General features: G+C 33.9%; 1 protein-coding gene across 1 annotated transcript; it reads left to right on the forward strand.

Annotated features, from left to right (window-relative positions):
• The first annotated feature begins 1,378 nt into the window (after nucleotides 1-1,378).
• LOC128549374 (A disintegrin and metalloproteinase with thrombospondin motifs 3-like) lies at nucleotides 1,379-14,675 on the forward strand. The gene is made up of 3 exons (XM_053526003.1): nucleotides 1,379-1,430; nucleotides 5,462-5,629; nucleotides 11,594-14,675. The coding sequence occupies exons 1-3, from the start codon at nucleotides 1,379-1,381 to the stop codon at nucleotides 11,992-11,994; spliced, it is 621 nt and encodes a 206-aa protein (XP_053381978.1). The 3' UTR covers nucleotides 11,995-14,675.
• The last annotated feature ends 2,435 nt before the right edge of the window (nucleotides 14,676-17,110 follow it).

Below are 17,110 nucleotides of genomic sequence, written 5' to 3' on the forward strand. Positions count from 1 at the left end.
TACTTGAAAATGCAGCTTTCTAAAAGGTCAGTAAGAATTCTCGATGTCATTTGTCAGACATACCTTGTAAATAAATAATATTTTTACATAATTAATACTGCTATTTCTTTTGTTGCACTTTGCGGACTTATGATAAAGTTATATATATATATCTGTCTGAGCAGTACAATCCCTGCAAAGGCGCATTACGTAAGCGCTCGGGCCCTTCTCGCACACCATACCTATAGTTTGGACTTCTTTAATGGGTAAAGGCATGTTCACAATGACAGATTTTGCCAACACCTGTTAAATTGTAATGTAGTTTTTTTTTAAAAGTAATAAATGGAAATAGAAAAATAGCTCTCAGCTCATTTACAAGGATAGTTCAGCTTTATTATGTATGCTATAGTTTCTCGCAGTTATGCATGATGACATAGAATACTTGCACCAAAAATTGTGACACCAGAATACTGATAACTTTTCCCAAGTCTTTAACTAAAGTAAGAGTTCAGCACTTCATGGTTTTAACGTAGTGGCACATTGGAAAAAGTTTGTTTTTTCCTCAGAAAAAATATCAAGTACCCCACCAACCTAATTCATAATTTCAAAATAGCATAGTCCTTAAGCCAGCATGTAAAAGCAGTTATTTGTCATAAAGAAAACAATTCTTTTTCAGGAAATAGAAAAGTGGTAACATCTATACTGGACTGGATTAAATCATGTTTGATATTGTTGGAAAATAATTTAAATGGAATAAATATGAATAGTGCTTCGGAGTAATAAAATGAATATAAATTATGATGGTGTTTTTGTAATAAATTAAAGTGTATAAAAGGTGTTTCCAATAAATGTCGATGTGTGTTTGAAGGAAAAAATAAATAAAATAAATATGCCTTCACCACACCATTGACCTGTCTAAGACTTTGGCACTGCCAATTGAATGAAATCGTGCTTATATTTAAGAACATTACTTAGTATTTATAAATACTATTCTACGTCAAAGGGACAACCAATATGAGTTGACGTAATAATGTTTATGTTTGAGATACTTACATTTTGTAAAACACCTATACGATTTACACAATACTGTTACATTTTTATATACTGGGTGTTTATTTTATGTTCCTGGTGCCTTATCTTTATTCGAGTACATTATTATTAAACAGTGTATTACTGAGCACTAAAATATGTAAGCAGTGTTTCGTTAGCGTCATCGCTATAGCGAAATTATTGTATTATAATTTCTTTTACTGTGTCTATTCGTGAGTGGCTCCATTTATAGTGTAGATTTCTATTGTCTGTATACAATATTTGCTAAGACAAAACTCACAATATGTATAACGTATAACGTACTATATAACCCGAACATATTTTCTGATGTAATTAGTTTTTTGACAAGATGATGAATGGACACTTTGGGGAACATGGGTTTCGTGTAATGAAAGTTGCGGGTAGGTACATAGTCGATCTCGGACATGTTTAAATCCTTCATTGAATGGGAAATATTGTGATGAAACTCCCGTAGAATTAAAGACGTAAGTTGTAATAGAGAGCCATGTACAGGTTAGTCATCTGAAAACTGATCAGGCATCATGACTCAATCACCACAAATTTTTTGCGAATATTTTGCATATTTTGATTCTAGGAGGCACACACTCATGTGATACACTTTTGCACATTCTTGCAAAGCAGCAATCCCGGGATACCAACTCACCGGTTGGACTTGATGCAGAGGCCTGTACATAACCAGTCTATACAGTGTCTCGGTTAAAGTGATGGACTCTTGACCAATCCATTTGTGATACGTATGTTTATGAGACAAGTTCGGCATTTACGCCCGGATTATGTGATTTTATGGACTGGCGGCAGTGACTTGGACAATCCGGATCTCGCTAGCACATCAGCAGAATACGTAGCCAGTCTGTTATTTGCTACAGCAACTGATCTTCAATCTCGGTACCGGCTTAAGCACGTTGCTGTTGTCCATAGACAAAAACGAACGAGACATGTAGATACAGTCTGTAGCTACTTAAAAGGTTACACAGTGTAACGAAATCTTGAGAAACGATTTGCGTGATCTGCAACATGTTTCTTTCCGGAAACTTAGATATTTTCATGGATTGCGACACGCAGAGGGATGGCGCCTACATAAACGAGAGAGGATGGACGTATATTTAACATACCATAATATGAGGTGTTTAACACATAAAAGTGTTGTTTATGCAGATTGCGACACAGAATATTTATATGTCATTGTTCTACAAAATTTACCATCTTGGACTTTCGCATTTCGTTAATGTATAGAAGTAGGATATATACACTGATAATATTCATGAATTTGATTCGGACATTTTGCACATGTATAGAGCTGAGATTGACTTGTCATTCCAATTAATTTTACACACAATAGTCATTGACGAGGAGAAATTTTAATTCTGCCATTTTAGAATTGATTAGTTTAAGAAATTATGTCTGTATTTTTTTCTCATTAAATTACATGCGATGATGTTGCTAACAATTTTATTTCTAATACACCATAACTTTTGCGACATAAGTTAGGTCAACAATTATTTGGTAGTAGAATTATACTTTTTAAAAGGTAATGGCAAACAAAATAAATAGTAAATTAATAACATTTAATACGTTTACATCGGACCTAAGTACAGTAACACTTGGCGCTACATTTTATTTTCACCCGGATGTTTAATTTTCACATTTAGCCAGTTAACGTTATATTCAAAGTCAGACAACTAATTAGATTTTGCATTTTCTGCTATTAAAATAATTAAAATGTATCGCAAAATTACTGCTCACATGGTAAGTATTTGGTGTGCCATATACATTTCAGTCCACCCTGCACAGCTTCATCAGCAGATTGGATAATAATGCTATAACAATGGGTATTTGAACATTTGTTGCATTCTGATCAAGTTGCTAACACATTAATTTACATGTTGCACACTATGTATATTGTCAGCCCATTTAATATATCTGCTCACATTTGCTGCATTATGTACTAGTTGCTCACACTATATTTTGCACTCTAAGTCAGAAAGAAAATGCCTCTGTACATGTCATACCCTTCCCGTAGGTATTATATAGGAACCATGGTCATGAACGGGAAAATGCACCAACCCATTTCAATCGCGCATTTTTCACCCAAAACGCGCAGTTCGGTAAACGTGTATAATTGATATTAAACAAGTGGTAATTTATCTTCCATTGTGTACCGGTCACACCTCTTCAGTATATCTTATCTTAGAGAAACATATTGAAGTTCCGGTCTAGATCACAAAACTGTTGTGATTGGTTGATGTGAAAATGTTGGTCAGTCGTTTTATAGTATAACTGTGAATACTTTGCATTATGTTTTTGTTTGTTTACATTCAGCCTAACATGTGCACATTGCTGTGACCTCTCGACCGGATGCTCATTAGGGAGGTTTTCTCTGTAACGTTGGCGAAAGCATAAAATATGTGGAGTAACTTTGCAATATGAAATAGTGAGGTCAAAACTAGGTCACAAGGTTAAATCAGAGAAAAAGCTTGTTAACACTGTTGAGGCCACATCCATAGCAATATCTCATTGAAACTTTGTCAGAATATTATTCTTGATGGCCTCTAGATCAAGTTCGAATCTGGAGTATGTAGGGTAAAAAACTATGTCACCGGGTAAAAAAATCAAAGGAAGAACTTGTTAACTTGTTAACACTTTAGAGGTAACATTTATGACTGTATCTTTATAAAACGTGGTCAGAATGTTATCTTTATGAATCTGGAAACTAGGCCACTAGGTCAAATCAAAGGAAAACCTAGTTAACACTCTAGAGGTCACATTTATAACCATATCTTAATGAAACTTGATCTGATCTTTAGGTTAATAGGTCAGGTGAGCATTCCAGGGCCTTCAGGGCCCTCTTGTTATTGTCTTAGTTAGTTATCATAATAGGACATCAAATTAGACTTACGTAATATGCATGTTTTTTCGTCGAAGTATGGAGTATGTTTATTTCGCTGTCAGTTTTATTCTTACAGTATAATTAGTTATGCTTTGCATGTTCTAAGCTCTAAATATTTCTATCAGTTCTGTTATTTTTCAATTGTTTAGGGTTTTTACGTTGTTCTTTTTGTTTGACATTCAGCAGATTGGTCAACAAAGTAAGTCATTCAGCGATCTTATTGCAAGGATTTAAAAATGCATACGCCCTCATTTAACATTTGACACAGGTCTATAGGCCGTGAATAGAAAATTTAAATATAGTGTTTGTTTCAAAACAAAGTGGCGTCATGTTGATTTCAGGGCACTATTAAGATATATTCGGTATCATTGACCATAAGTGTCAATAAGTATTTTGCGGATGAAAACTGTTACAGGTAGTCTAAATATGATTTCAGTTCTATTTAAGCATGTAATAAACAGAAAGTTTGTTTATCTTCACAAGACAGTATAAAATAAAACACGTACTTATTTTCAGTGATATATTTAAATATATCGTCACCGATAGGGGAGACAATCTGATATGTTGTATATTTTTTCTCAATTAAAAGTGACGATATATTTCACAGAACACAAACAAATATCCACAACATAAAGCATCTCGATAGGCTCTGCAAATATGAAGTTTATATTCAGAAATGATAATGATATTGGTGATACCGGTAATACGCTCTTTTCCCATGCATTTACGCTACTTTTTGCATACTCTCCCCTTTACTTTTAGTAAGTTTTCGTGGCTTCCCTTTGTTTTGGCAGCCGAATCCAGAGACGGTACTTGATTGTTTTTCCTACGTGTGTGGGTGCGTTTGTAGGCTTGTGAGTCTATAACGGTGCCCTACTGTTTTCTTATGGGTTGCCTGTTCGTTTTTCTATGTTATTTAGTTGATCGTAGTTGTGTGTTTATCTTTGGTACATGAGTGTCTGCGCTATTGTGGTTCACGTTTTAGTGCGACTGTTTTTAAAGAAAATGGCATTCCCTTGTATATTCGTCCTTGTTCAACTTTCCCCTTCGGATTCCTCCCCCACCCCCGACCCCATTTCGCCCCGTGCCGTTTCCTTCCACTCCATCAATATTTAGCATGATTTAATATGTACTTGTTGGATGTTTGAAGCAACCCGTCTGAAATATTTTTCATTACAGCTTCTTTTTGTTGTGGGCCTACTATGTAAATGCGTGGCTCTGGGACTGTGTTTTTGGTGCTCTGTGCTTCCGAGAAATCTACTCTTACCTATTATTTTTGATATTTTTAAGTTGTGAATTTTTCTATCAAACTATGTAATACCAAAATGGCATCTCAGCCAACATACATATTTTCAAAACTTTTCACAAGTCAGTTAGATGGGCGTTTATAGCAAACCATTCACGAGTAACTTAAGTGGCGGTTATTATCGAAACCTTTCACGTGCAAGAAAGCGTAAAATCCTTTCATATAAATATGATTATGATTCAAGATTTTTGTGTGTTTTTTTTTTCGTATTTCACTAGATGGTGGTTGGTCTCTTTGGGAAAACTGGGGACCATGCAGTGAGAGCTGCGGTATTGGAGTACGTATACGATCAAGATCATGCACTAATCCAACGCCTTCATTGACTGGTCGATCATGTGCAGGATATTATACAGATGTTAGTACATGTAACAGGACAACGTGTCATGGTTAGTATAATACTAGTTATAATCACAAACGCAAATTGCAAAAGCTTAACTATATGACCCAGTTAGAACAGTCTACATTACTTTTAAGGATAAGTTATCACAACATAGAAAGAAGCATTGCGATTTATATCCTTTAAAAATTGAACTTCATAACTTTTTGTAAAACAAAACATAGGCTTGAGAAAAATATAGGAAAATAGTTGCGTCCATTGATTCATTGATCTTCGCAAGTTAAAGCAGTAGGGCACATCTATATAAATATATAATGATAATCTTGTAAAATTTTGCTTGCAATGTCTGTTTTAAATAGTGGTAATCAGTGTGTGGAACTTCCTCTTGGAAAGGAATTTATACAAGCTATCAGCTTGTTTTCCAATCCATATATTTCACCTGTAACAATGGTCAATATGTTAAAAGTGGAAAAACATCATTTAACAAGTGAAGTGAATGAAGTATTGCCATGCAATACAAAGTCCCCTACCGGAAGGCACTTATTTGTTTTTACTGCAGTTTAACGTAATGAACTGATATATGTCATTGATGTATAAACAATATTGTACTATACATACAATATGTTATAACAAAACAATTGATTAAAATTTGCATACTTAAAACCAACAGCTATATGGATTTATTTTGGCCAATTATAAAAAAGGTATCATATAAGTTATATATAGTAAAAGAAAGGGAAATTAATAAAAGAAAAAACTCTGTTAGAAAAGATACATTACAAGTCCACATAAAACTCTTTACCCGGTAAAGATAGGTCAAAATACATCTACAAATTCAATGTAACATGCATCTTGTACCACAGAAACGTGGTCTCGATTTTTCCATACGGCCAGTAATAAAAAAGTAACAATATAATCTATTTATAGTAAAACAAAGGGAGGTAATTCTTAAGACAAGGGTGCCACAGGGCAATAACCATTTGTGCCAAGTTACATCAAAATCCCTCCATGCATGGAGAAGAAATGCTCTGGACAAAGTCATTTTTGAATTTAACGCCTTTGACCTCTAAGTATGACCTTAACCTTAGACCTACGGACCAGGTTTTTTGCGCATGACAATTCGTCTCATAGTGGTGAACATTTGTGCCAAGTTTCATCAAAATCCCTCCATGCATGAAGAAGAAATGCTCCCGGCAAAGTCATTTTTTTATCTGACCTTTGGCCTCTAAATGTGACATTGACCTTAGACCTAAGGCCCGTGTTTGCGCATGACATGTTGTCTTATCCAGAGAAATATTTGTGCTAACTGATATTTAAATCCTGTCTTGCATGACAAAGTTTTAAACCGGACAGGAAAAAATCCAGTTGACCTTTGATTTCAAAGTGTGACCTTGACCTTTTAGCCAGGGTTCTGGGTGTTGCGCATGACAGGTCGTCTCATCATGGGGAATATTTTTGCCAAGTAATACTAAAATCCCTTTATGGATGGCAGAGTTATGGACCGGACAGGAAAAAAGCCCTGCTGACCTTTGACCCTCAATTGTGACCTTGACCTCTAAGCCAGAGGTCCGTGTTTTGCGCATGACACGTCGCCTGATCAAGGGGAATATCTGTGCCAAGTGATATTAAAATCCCTAAATGTTCGACAGAGTTGTGGACCGGACACGAAGCAGACCCTGTTCATGCCATGCTAACATTTTACCTTGACCTTTGAGCTAAGGGTCTGACAGTTGTGCATGACACATCGTCTTATTATGAGAGGCATTTGTGCCAAGTAATATTAAAATCCCTTAATGTTCGACAGAGTTGTGGACCGGACACGAAGCAGACCCTGTTCATGCCATGCTAACATTTTACCTTGACCTTTGAGCTAAGGGTCTGAAAGTTGTGCATGACACATCGTCTTATTATGAGAGGCATTTGTGCCAAGTAATATTAAAATCCCTTTATGGATGAGAGAGTTATGGACCGGACAGGAAAAAAGCCCTGTTGACATTTGACATCGAATTGTGACCCTGACCTTCGAGCAAGGGATTCGGGTCTTGCGCATGACACGTTGTCTCCTCATTGGGAACATTTGTGCCAAGTGATATTAAAATCCCTTCATGATTGACAGAGTTATATAGACCGGACACGAAGCAGACCCTCTTCATGCCATGCTAACATTTGACTGCTAAGTGTGACATTGACCTTTGAGCTAGGGGTCTGAAAGTTGTGCATGACATATTGTCTTATTATGAGGTACATTTGTGTACAAGTAATATTAAAATCCCTTTATGGATGGGAGAGTTATAGACCGGACAGGAAAAAGCCTTGTTGACATTTGATCTCCAATTGTGACCTTGACCTTTGAGGTAGGGGTCCAGGTCTTGCCCATGACATCTCGACCCATCATGGGAAACATTTGTGCCAGGTAATACTGAAATCCCTTCATAGATGACATTTTTAAAAATTCTGAGTTACATACGGTGAATGTTCTCTATCTTGCCTTCACTCTTTAGATCACATATTTCGGAAGAAAAATAGATAGGTTTCACTTCTGGCCCAAGGTAATTTTTGAATGAAGTAAGCAAAATTCAAAACAGATCCGCAGGATTCGACCTTAAAAGTTTTCAATGCTGGAGTTAGAACTCTGTCTCATTAAAACCGTATACTTGAGGCATCCTAGAAAAAATGATATTGACAATTTGATTTTGTGTTTTATAACTGTTTACAAATAGGTTGATGTGTTTTGTTTGTTTTGGGTTAAACGCCGTTTTTTACAGTATTTCAGTCATGTAACGACGGGCAGTTAACCTTACCAGTGTTCCTGGATTCTGTACCAGTACAAACCTGTTCTCCGCAAGTAACTGCCAACTTCCCCACTTGAATCAGTGCTGGAGGACTAATGATTTCAGACACAATGTCGTTTATCAAATAGTAACGGAGAACATACGCCCCGCCCGAAAAAAAAAACAACGGCACGTTAAAAGTTGTTTAAAATTTGCAACACATGGCGAAATACGGTCAATTATCATCAATCCATCCATCCATCCATCCATTTTGTTTTCCTGACCCTCTAATCGTGCGCATCAAATTCACGCATCGAATGGTAATTTACATGTGGACTGATCGGGTAAATGTTTATCGCCAGTGGTTTGACAAATACTTACATGGACTTGTATGTCTAAGATCTCTCTGAAATAGAGAATTTTAATAGGGGAAAACAGAAGGTTTTTACGTCTATAGATAACGTGTACGTGTATATGTCAAAGTAAACCTATATACCGTTCAACTTGGGAATATGTTCTATACCTTAACCGTTTCGTTTTTGTTGTTTTTACCCATAATTCCCGAAACTGCTGCCGTGCAGTCTGAGCAAAAAATAATATTCAGGACGACATTTGATAAAATAAAATTGCTTATGAACGATCCGGTGCCACATTATTAAAACAAATTATTCTGTCGAGTTGAAAATTCGCGGTATTAATGGAAATCGGTTTTATTCGGATTTCTTCATGTAGCGAGTTTATGGATGATTCAACCGGTCGCTTTTTGTTTCCAATATTGAATGATAATGTAGGCTACATTACAGCAGTGTTTGAATAACAAAATCATCGTTTATTTATTTTTTTAATGTAGAAAAGCCGATAATTTCTAAAATGTCAAAGTAAAACGAATTTAGACACGCTGCCCTAACAAAATTTATTCATATACATAATTTTATCACCCAATTAGTAACACTTAACCGTGGTCCAGTGGTTGGCGTACATACTTTCCATGCGCGAGGTCCGAGTTTGAATCTCGCCAGCTGCTTGAAATATTTTCTTTTTATTTTCTTTGCTTAGGCCCAATTTTATTTTTTTTTTTTGAAATTTATCACAATTTTAACAATTATTGGAGTATGTGTATAGTTAACCAATGTTCTGCCTGTAAATTTTGAACAAAAAATTTGAAGGCATGGAAAAGCATATGTCGATATTGCTTATCTCCCCTCCTTTCCACAGTCTTTCTACATTGCAATTACTTTCTCAAAAATCAATTCATTGACTAGAGTTGTACACTTAACGTTTATAGCCAACATTTCTTCCAAGTGTTACGTTGGTATGTTTAGGACATGCAATTATTTTTTTTAAGATTAAATTATCTCGTGCGCACGACATCTTTTCTTGAGCGATCAACATCTTATCTCGAGCGATCAACATCTTATCTCGTGCGCACGACATCTTATCTCGAGCGATCAACATCTTATCTCGAGCGATCAACATCTTATCTCAAGATAAGATGTCATGCGCACGAGATAAGATGTTTATCGCTCGAGATAAGATGTTGATTGCTCAATATAAGATGTCGTGCGCACGAGATAAGATGTTGATCGCTCAAGATAATATGTTGATCGCTCGAGATAAGATGTTGATCGCTCAAGATAAGATGTCATGCGCACGAGATAAGATGTTGATCGCTCAAAATAGGATGTCGTGCGCTCGAGATAATTTAATCTTAGAAAAAATAATTGCATGTCCTAAACATACCACCGTAACACTTGGAAGAAATGTTGGCTATAAACTTGAGAGGCCCCAACTACGATCCCTATCGCGCTAAGAAATTAACCTTAATCATGTTCCAGAAATGGCCCAAACTGTTAGGAATTAGGTAAATTAAATTGGATTTCTTGAATTTCGACCAAGAATGTTTGTGTTATAGATAACATTCTGGTCAAGAACGTTTTAGAATGAATTTGAAATAAGAATTTTACATGTAAATGGTTGTTTGTCATGCTCACATACAAGTGTTAAACCATAGCTGTATTAGCTGGCCATAATTTGTCCTAATTGAGTTCCGGTATCTATACTTCAAAAGAGTATCGGAATAACATGAGGTTGAGCGTGATGTTACACAGGCTTAATGTGTATTTTTGTCGTTTTCAAAAGCTATTTGTAACAAATGAACTGAAAAGAAACTGTGCATTCCCAGATTCAGACATTTGTATTAGAAAAATAAATTGACAATAAAGGTATGATCGTTGAGGCGCATACCGCCAAGTGTAGGTATGTGCCGAAAAGGGTATACTGAACAGTTTTAAATATAAGTACGTATGTAACTGGTGGCCTACTGGTACTGATGATAAACCCGGACAGATGATAAAGTCGAACACCTTGGAATTATTCGATTGCAATCGGTTATTTATATAATTAAACACACCATCTAATAACAACCATTTACAACACCAACTGGTGTAAACAAAAACAAAATTGGTAATATTCTGTATAAACAAATGACTTACATTTATCTGTATAATAAAATATCTATCCAAAATTACTGGGGAAGAGGATATTTTTTACGCATGCTCACTGTCAACAATTAAAGGCCTGACATTGGGTCACTTTTCATTGTTTGATCCAGATTGACTGTTGCAGCATTTTTGGGAAAGTTTCAATATAATACTATGAGGAAATTTTTTTAAATGACAAAGTGGTCGAATTTATCAACTTTCGTATAGTCCCCATTTTACATACCCCTTTCAGGCCCTCACTTCGTGTGAGCTTGCTTACTAAATATAAATTTAAATTATGTAAAGTTTTCAGCAAATGTTAAGCATTATTTTGATACCAACCATTGATAACAATTTGCAGAAAAAAAGGTACAGGTTAAAAAAAAAACCTCATTTTCTGTCCGGGTTTATCATCAGTACCAGTATGGGTCCATTTTGGGACTAGATTCTGTGCACTCAAATATCACTATTATCTTTAATTCATGAACACTTTTTTCCATTGTCTGTCTAGTTTTGACACATTTGAAGAAATGATTAGATCTACGTTCATTTAAACAAAACATTTTAAAACATTTTTCTTTGTTAATTTTGATAACAAGAGCAAAACTATCAGGCTTACTGTCAAAACTGAAAGCCAAACTGAAAATATCAGAAAGAACAATTTATGCAGAAAAATGAAAGAATCTGTATGACTAGGTTTTCCCGTAAGATAGGCAGCGCCTAATTTCATATTATAATTTAAATTAACTTGTTTCCCTACAGAACACAATGTGGCATTCACAGCGTACAGTATATACAAGAATTCTTTTAACGACACTACCCTCCTGTTCCAGAACACCTACATCAACAATGGAAACGCATATAACACCACCACAGGAGAATTTACATGCTTTATTCCTGGTGTTTACCATTTTGTTATGACTTTAACAAAGGAGATTGGAGATATTAGCTATGTAAGAGCATTTTTAAGAATCAATGGTAGATATAAGCTTCCGCTGTACCTTAACCCTATAGGCAATGAACGTGGTATGTACATGATGTCTGGTGCTGGCACCTTCCATCTAGACCAGAATGATATCGTAGATGTTTATGGAATTCCTTACAATTATCATAATGGTCATTATTCTTACTTCACCGGGTTCTTGATAACCCCAGATCAATAACTACGTTCATTATTTATTGCAACGTGAACAAATTGCAATCATGCAACTTAGCAATTCCAAAACAAGGATTTGCTTAATATTTCATTTCCAAAAATCACCAAACTAGATAAAACTGAGCAGAGATCATATATTTAAAACGACTTACTTGTTTCTCATCCTGAAAACAACATACAATAAACTGTATGTTTAAAACACTTACAGCTTGCAAAATTCATGGAAACCTAATTACTGAAGGTAGCTCGATTTCAAAAATAAACAAACAAGTCATATTTTAAAAACATGAAAAGTTAGTTTATGTGTTCGATTGAGTAAGTTTGCTGTTGATTACAAGGTATAATTTACACATTACAAAATAAAAAATAAAATAAACATATTCTAACATTTATTATTTATACGAAAATATCTTTATACTTCAGCAAACGAAAACACCTAATATTTCAAATGAAATCGAATTTCATAAAGCTAGCCGTAGGCACGAGTACATTCAATAGTGTAGCATACCGCTAACATTTCTGAAGTGATGTTTTTTCTGGTTTTTCTACTTTACGCAACATTATTCTAGAGTTTCGTTATTTTGTGACAAAAGAATGAACAGTATCAATTTATATTACCTTTCGTATGAATTGTGAATATATAGTATGTACAATTACGTGCATGACCCCTTCAGTTTTAAAATATATTCCTTTAAATGGACATTATGTTTCAGAAGATTATACATTAGCACATACAGGATGCACACAGATATATATACATATTGTATGATGTATATAAGTGTTTCAAAGGAAGCATTTGGTAACATAAATTTATATCATTGTTTATATGTTGTTTATATGTTGTGCACAGTAAGTATTTTGCTTAATTTTCTGATTGGTTCCAGGCATTGTCATTGTTATATATCATGTGCAAATAGTCGTTGATATTGGCCGGTGGCCAACATCAATAAAATAAATTTTCATTGTCATAGTGATTGCCATATTTAAAATGTTTTTCTGGTACTATTGCTTATACATGGAAAAGAAATCGAGCTTAAGTAAAAACAGAATGTTTCAGCGATATAGTTACAGTAATTAGCAATAATCATGTAATTAGTAAAATGTACATGAAAACTCATTACTCAGCTATTCAGGCAATACTTACTTGTTTTTAAGCATTTTAGCTGTATTTTCTGTCAACTTCAGCAGTGTTGATGTTTGTTTTAAATAGCCTATCCTTGATATTGGGATGTACATCTTGAGATATTCACCTTTTAATCATTGGATTTAAATGATATTTTTCCCGAAAAGAATGCATTTGGACGATTTGATTTCTAACTATTTCATTAATAAATGGAAGTCAATTTTAGATTTTTTTTGTTATGTTTATTAATGCTTTTCCTATAAGACAATTTATTATATATTTGATACTTATAAAATCAAATTGACCATGTCTCGAATGCAACAATGTGTAGAGTTGATTTTTGCTGTTAACATGAATTAATGACATGAACCATATGATTTCAGTTAAATGTTGTTTCCGATTTAATGTCTTCATTGTCTATATTACATATATGTTATATGAAAAAATATGCAATGTTTATTGAAACAAGGTCTTGCTCTAAATTTCATAATCTTTAGATAATTAGTACAGGCCCAGATGTCTTGTATTAATAGTGATTTATATATACAAAATATAGCATATAAAACTTTAGCTCATAAAGGTCTGAAAGGAAAGCTTTTGGAATATGTGGCGTCTATCTTTTGTCCGTCAAACCGTACTTTCGCCCACATACATTTTACCTAACGACTGTTTACCAATAATGGATAATAAATATGATTGTTTACAAACATCGAATACATACTTTGGCAGTGGTTGTTGATTTGCTTGCCCCTGTTATGGATATTTAAAACATGCTCGGTCACCAACATCCTTCGGTTTTCTGCCGACGTTAATACACAAAAAACGTGTACAATCCCTGTATTGGTAAGATAATTAAAAGATAATGGAATTTAGTTTTAATCAGCATATAAACAATTACGTGACTATTAACGTATTGCGCCTATGAAAGAGCAAAGCATTTTTAATATACAATGTATTGCATTTCATTCTCAGCGGAATAAGAAAAACAAAAAAAGATAGTATGTAAATGTAACTGACGTTGTTATCACAGTGTAAATATGAATGAACACCAATTTATCTTGTTAATAATGTCATGCAATTAAACCGATGTTATATGCTTAATATCATATAATATATGTTTTACACAGTATGTTGGACAAACACATTATTTACAATGTTCACAAAGAATTATCAATCACAGTCATAATATTGATACACATTGTTATTCAGAAACAACATACTGACCTTTCTGAACATTTTAACTTTCAGTGACATATCATCCAGAAATTCTATTTTATGCCTATCGACAAAGTATCTAATCTTTTCAAAAGGCTTTGGAAAAAGACATCTTTCAATGACATATACATTTGTTTTTATATACTCATGTATTGAATTTGTGTGTGTTCAATAATCAATTTTCACTGGCATCATAAATTACCAATTGCATTTATATTGCTTTTTACAACAGTATCAATGTATTATAAAATGACAACTTTTACAATTTTTCCGCCAAATTATTTGTCAAATTTTTACGTCGTCGTCGATTTCGGCGTTGTACCTTGACGTCATTTCCTGTATCATTTTTATGTTTTACCCTGAGGAAGGGTGATGAACGCTGGCAATAAATAAATGTTACTTGTCATATTTTGTAGTCTTCTCTTCTTTTTTACATATATCACTCTATTGCAATAATTATTTCATGTTTCTCTGAAACATAATAGGGTTACTAGTATATAGTATTATAACAGTAGCTCGATCTGGGATGCTGTATTCGGCTCTCGTGAATTTTTGCCAGGGCGCGCAAGCGCCGAGTGTGATCCGACCTTGCAAAATCCACGAGAGCCGAGTACAAAGTCCCAGATCTAGCTACTGTTATAATGACCCTTTTATTATATACCTCCACCTTTTTGTTTGTTGTTTTGTTATTGAATGAAATCATCAATGTTTATCGATATTAAATGGAAGTAAGTGCAGATTTTATGCGATCTATTTATAGACCTGTGTCAAGTCATGCATGTTAATGAAAGTAGTCCGACAGCACATAATACGGAAGGGACAATACGGAATTTAAAAGGTACAATACGGAATTTTTGTCTGTCTGTTCATTTCAGTTGTGAAATTCAAGCCGATTTTTTACAGAATTTATATAGGTATATAATAAAACGATATATTATATCTTTATCAACCTATTTTTATAGCGAATTTATTGCTAATGAAACCACTGAAAAGGACGAAAATCAATAGAGATACTATTTCACAGTATCCGATAAAGCTATGTTATTCTTGAAAATAACATAAAACAATAACGTAAAAATAAAACATAAAACTATATCTTAAAAGGTTTCAACAAAATCCGTTTTTGTTTTTTGTAAATTGCAGAAATGCTTGATAATACAAGTCATATTAACAATTTTTATTATCAATAATTGTTTTGAGGGTAACGTGAAGAATGTAGCAGATGTGGTCGCGGTATCATTTTTATATGCCTTCTTTGTACATATGTGAATGTTGTATTATATAAAGGCGTGTTACTGTTGTTAGTGATTAAAGTAGACAGTAAACTGTGAAATCATTAGTATTTCTAGGGGACTTATTTGCTAAACCACTCAATCATATCCTATTCGTTATATATTCAAAATTTTTAATCCACAAATTTAAATCCAATGAAACAGACGTTTTAGTGCAAACCACGAAATTAAACGATTTTAGAGTAGCAGTTTAATTGTTTCATTCCCTGTTAGAATATACATCTTTCTCACATATTTTTATTTACTTAATGTAAACTGAAAAGTGTTACAATTACGAGCAGTAAAAATATGTCATTCATACCTATGTATTGGCATAAATTTCTCATATTTTGTATATATATATATATATATATATATATATCCACCATTTATTTTATAATGGCGTTAGAAAAATGTTTGAGCTAATAAAACTTATTGATTTACATGTTAGATCGTTTCTATTTACTCGTGAACACAAAAGATTGATATTTCACTTTTTCCAGCGCCTTCTTATAATTTCAGGAGCACAACAGGGAGTTGATGACTTGCTATGGCTGGGGCTTTCTGACGGCTACAATATTCTTTTATGACGGAACAGTGGTATAAATCCTATAATTATTGCCTTTTAGATAGGTCAAAATCCTTATATTGACAGACGCTTAAATGCAACAATTGTATTGTAATTAAATCCAACAACTCAATCGATAAAAATCCAATATTTGCAGCTGTGAGACATTTGTCCAGTGTTTCGGTCATACGTTTTGTACGATGTCACCTTGTTATGACGTCAAAATGTTATGTCGGCACTGCATGAGGTCGCCCATACGTGTTTTGGTCAATGGAAAGGACAATAAATTCACATTCAATATACATCATTTTTAGACTGGCAATGCTAAATAGTATTACTTTGAACCATGTAGCTCATAAAATCAGTCATCGATCGCATGCTTTTCTTATGTTCAACACAATATTTTCATGAAAGTCTTGAAACGTATCGGTTATAATAAATCATGAAACAAAAACAACAACAACAACAGCTAAACAGGTAAGGATGTTCTTTGTCTCCTTCATTTAGAATGGGTAACAAAAGACGATGCATTTTCAGAGGAAAACTATAAATATTACGCGGTAACTGCCAAGTATCGTAATACCGTCCATGATGTCAAAACAACATTATAACGTTACATCGGTTATTCAGGCTTTATTTCATTTTAATTTCTCAATTTAACATCAAATGAAAGATTGTCAAAACTTTCAAAATAAATAAACACTGTCGCAAATAAAAAACATAAGTTTCTGGGTTGGCTTGCTCATATTCAAATTTAAACTTCCTCCTTAAGCTGATATCTGTACCTGAATAAATGTATAACGCTAATGTGCTTAAGCTTTTACAGATTTATTATTTACTACTATATTTCTTAGTATATATTTCTCAATTAATTCGGTTTACCAGAGCGTGTAATCATGTCAAAGATTTCAGTGAACGTAATCAATATATTACAAGTACAACTTCT

This window comes from Mercenaria mercenaria, chromosome 16, assembly GCF_021730395.1.
Source record: "Mercenaria mercenaria strain notata chromosome 16, MADL_Memer_1, whole genome shotgun sequence".
Classification (NCBI taxonomy): Eukaryota; Metazoa; Mollusca; class Bivalvia; order Venerida; family Veneridae; genus Mercenaria; species Mercenaria mercenaria.

Coding starts and splice junctions, on each gene's coding strand:
- LOC128549374 (XM_053526003.1), top strand. CDS start 1,379: ATGATGAATGGACACTTTGGGGAACATGGGTTTCGTGTAATGAAAGTT. Junction 1,431..5,461: donor TCGTGTAATGAAAGTTGCGG/GTAGGTACATAG, acceptor GTATTTCACTAG/ATGGTGGTTGGTCTCTTTGG. Junction 5,630..11,593: donor TAACAGGACAACGTGTCATG/GTTAGTATAATA, acceptor GTTTCCCTACAG/AACACAATGTGGCATTCACA.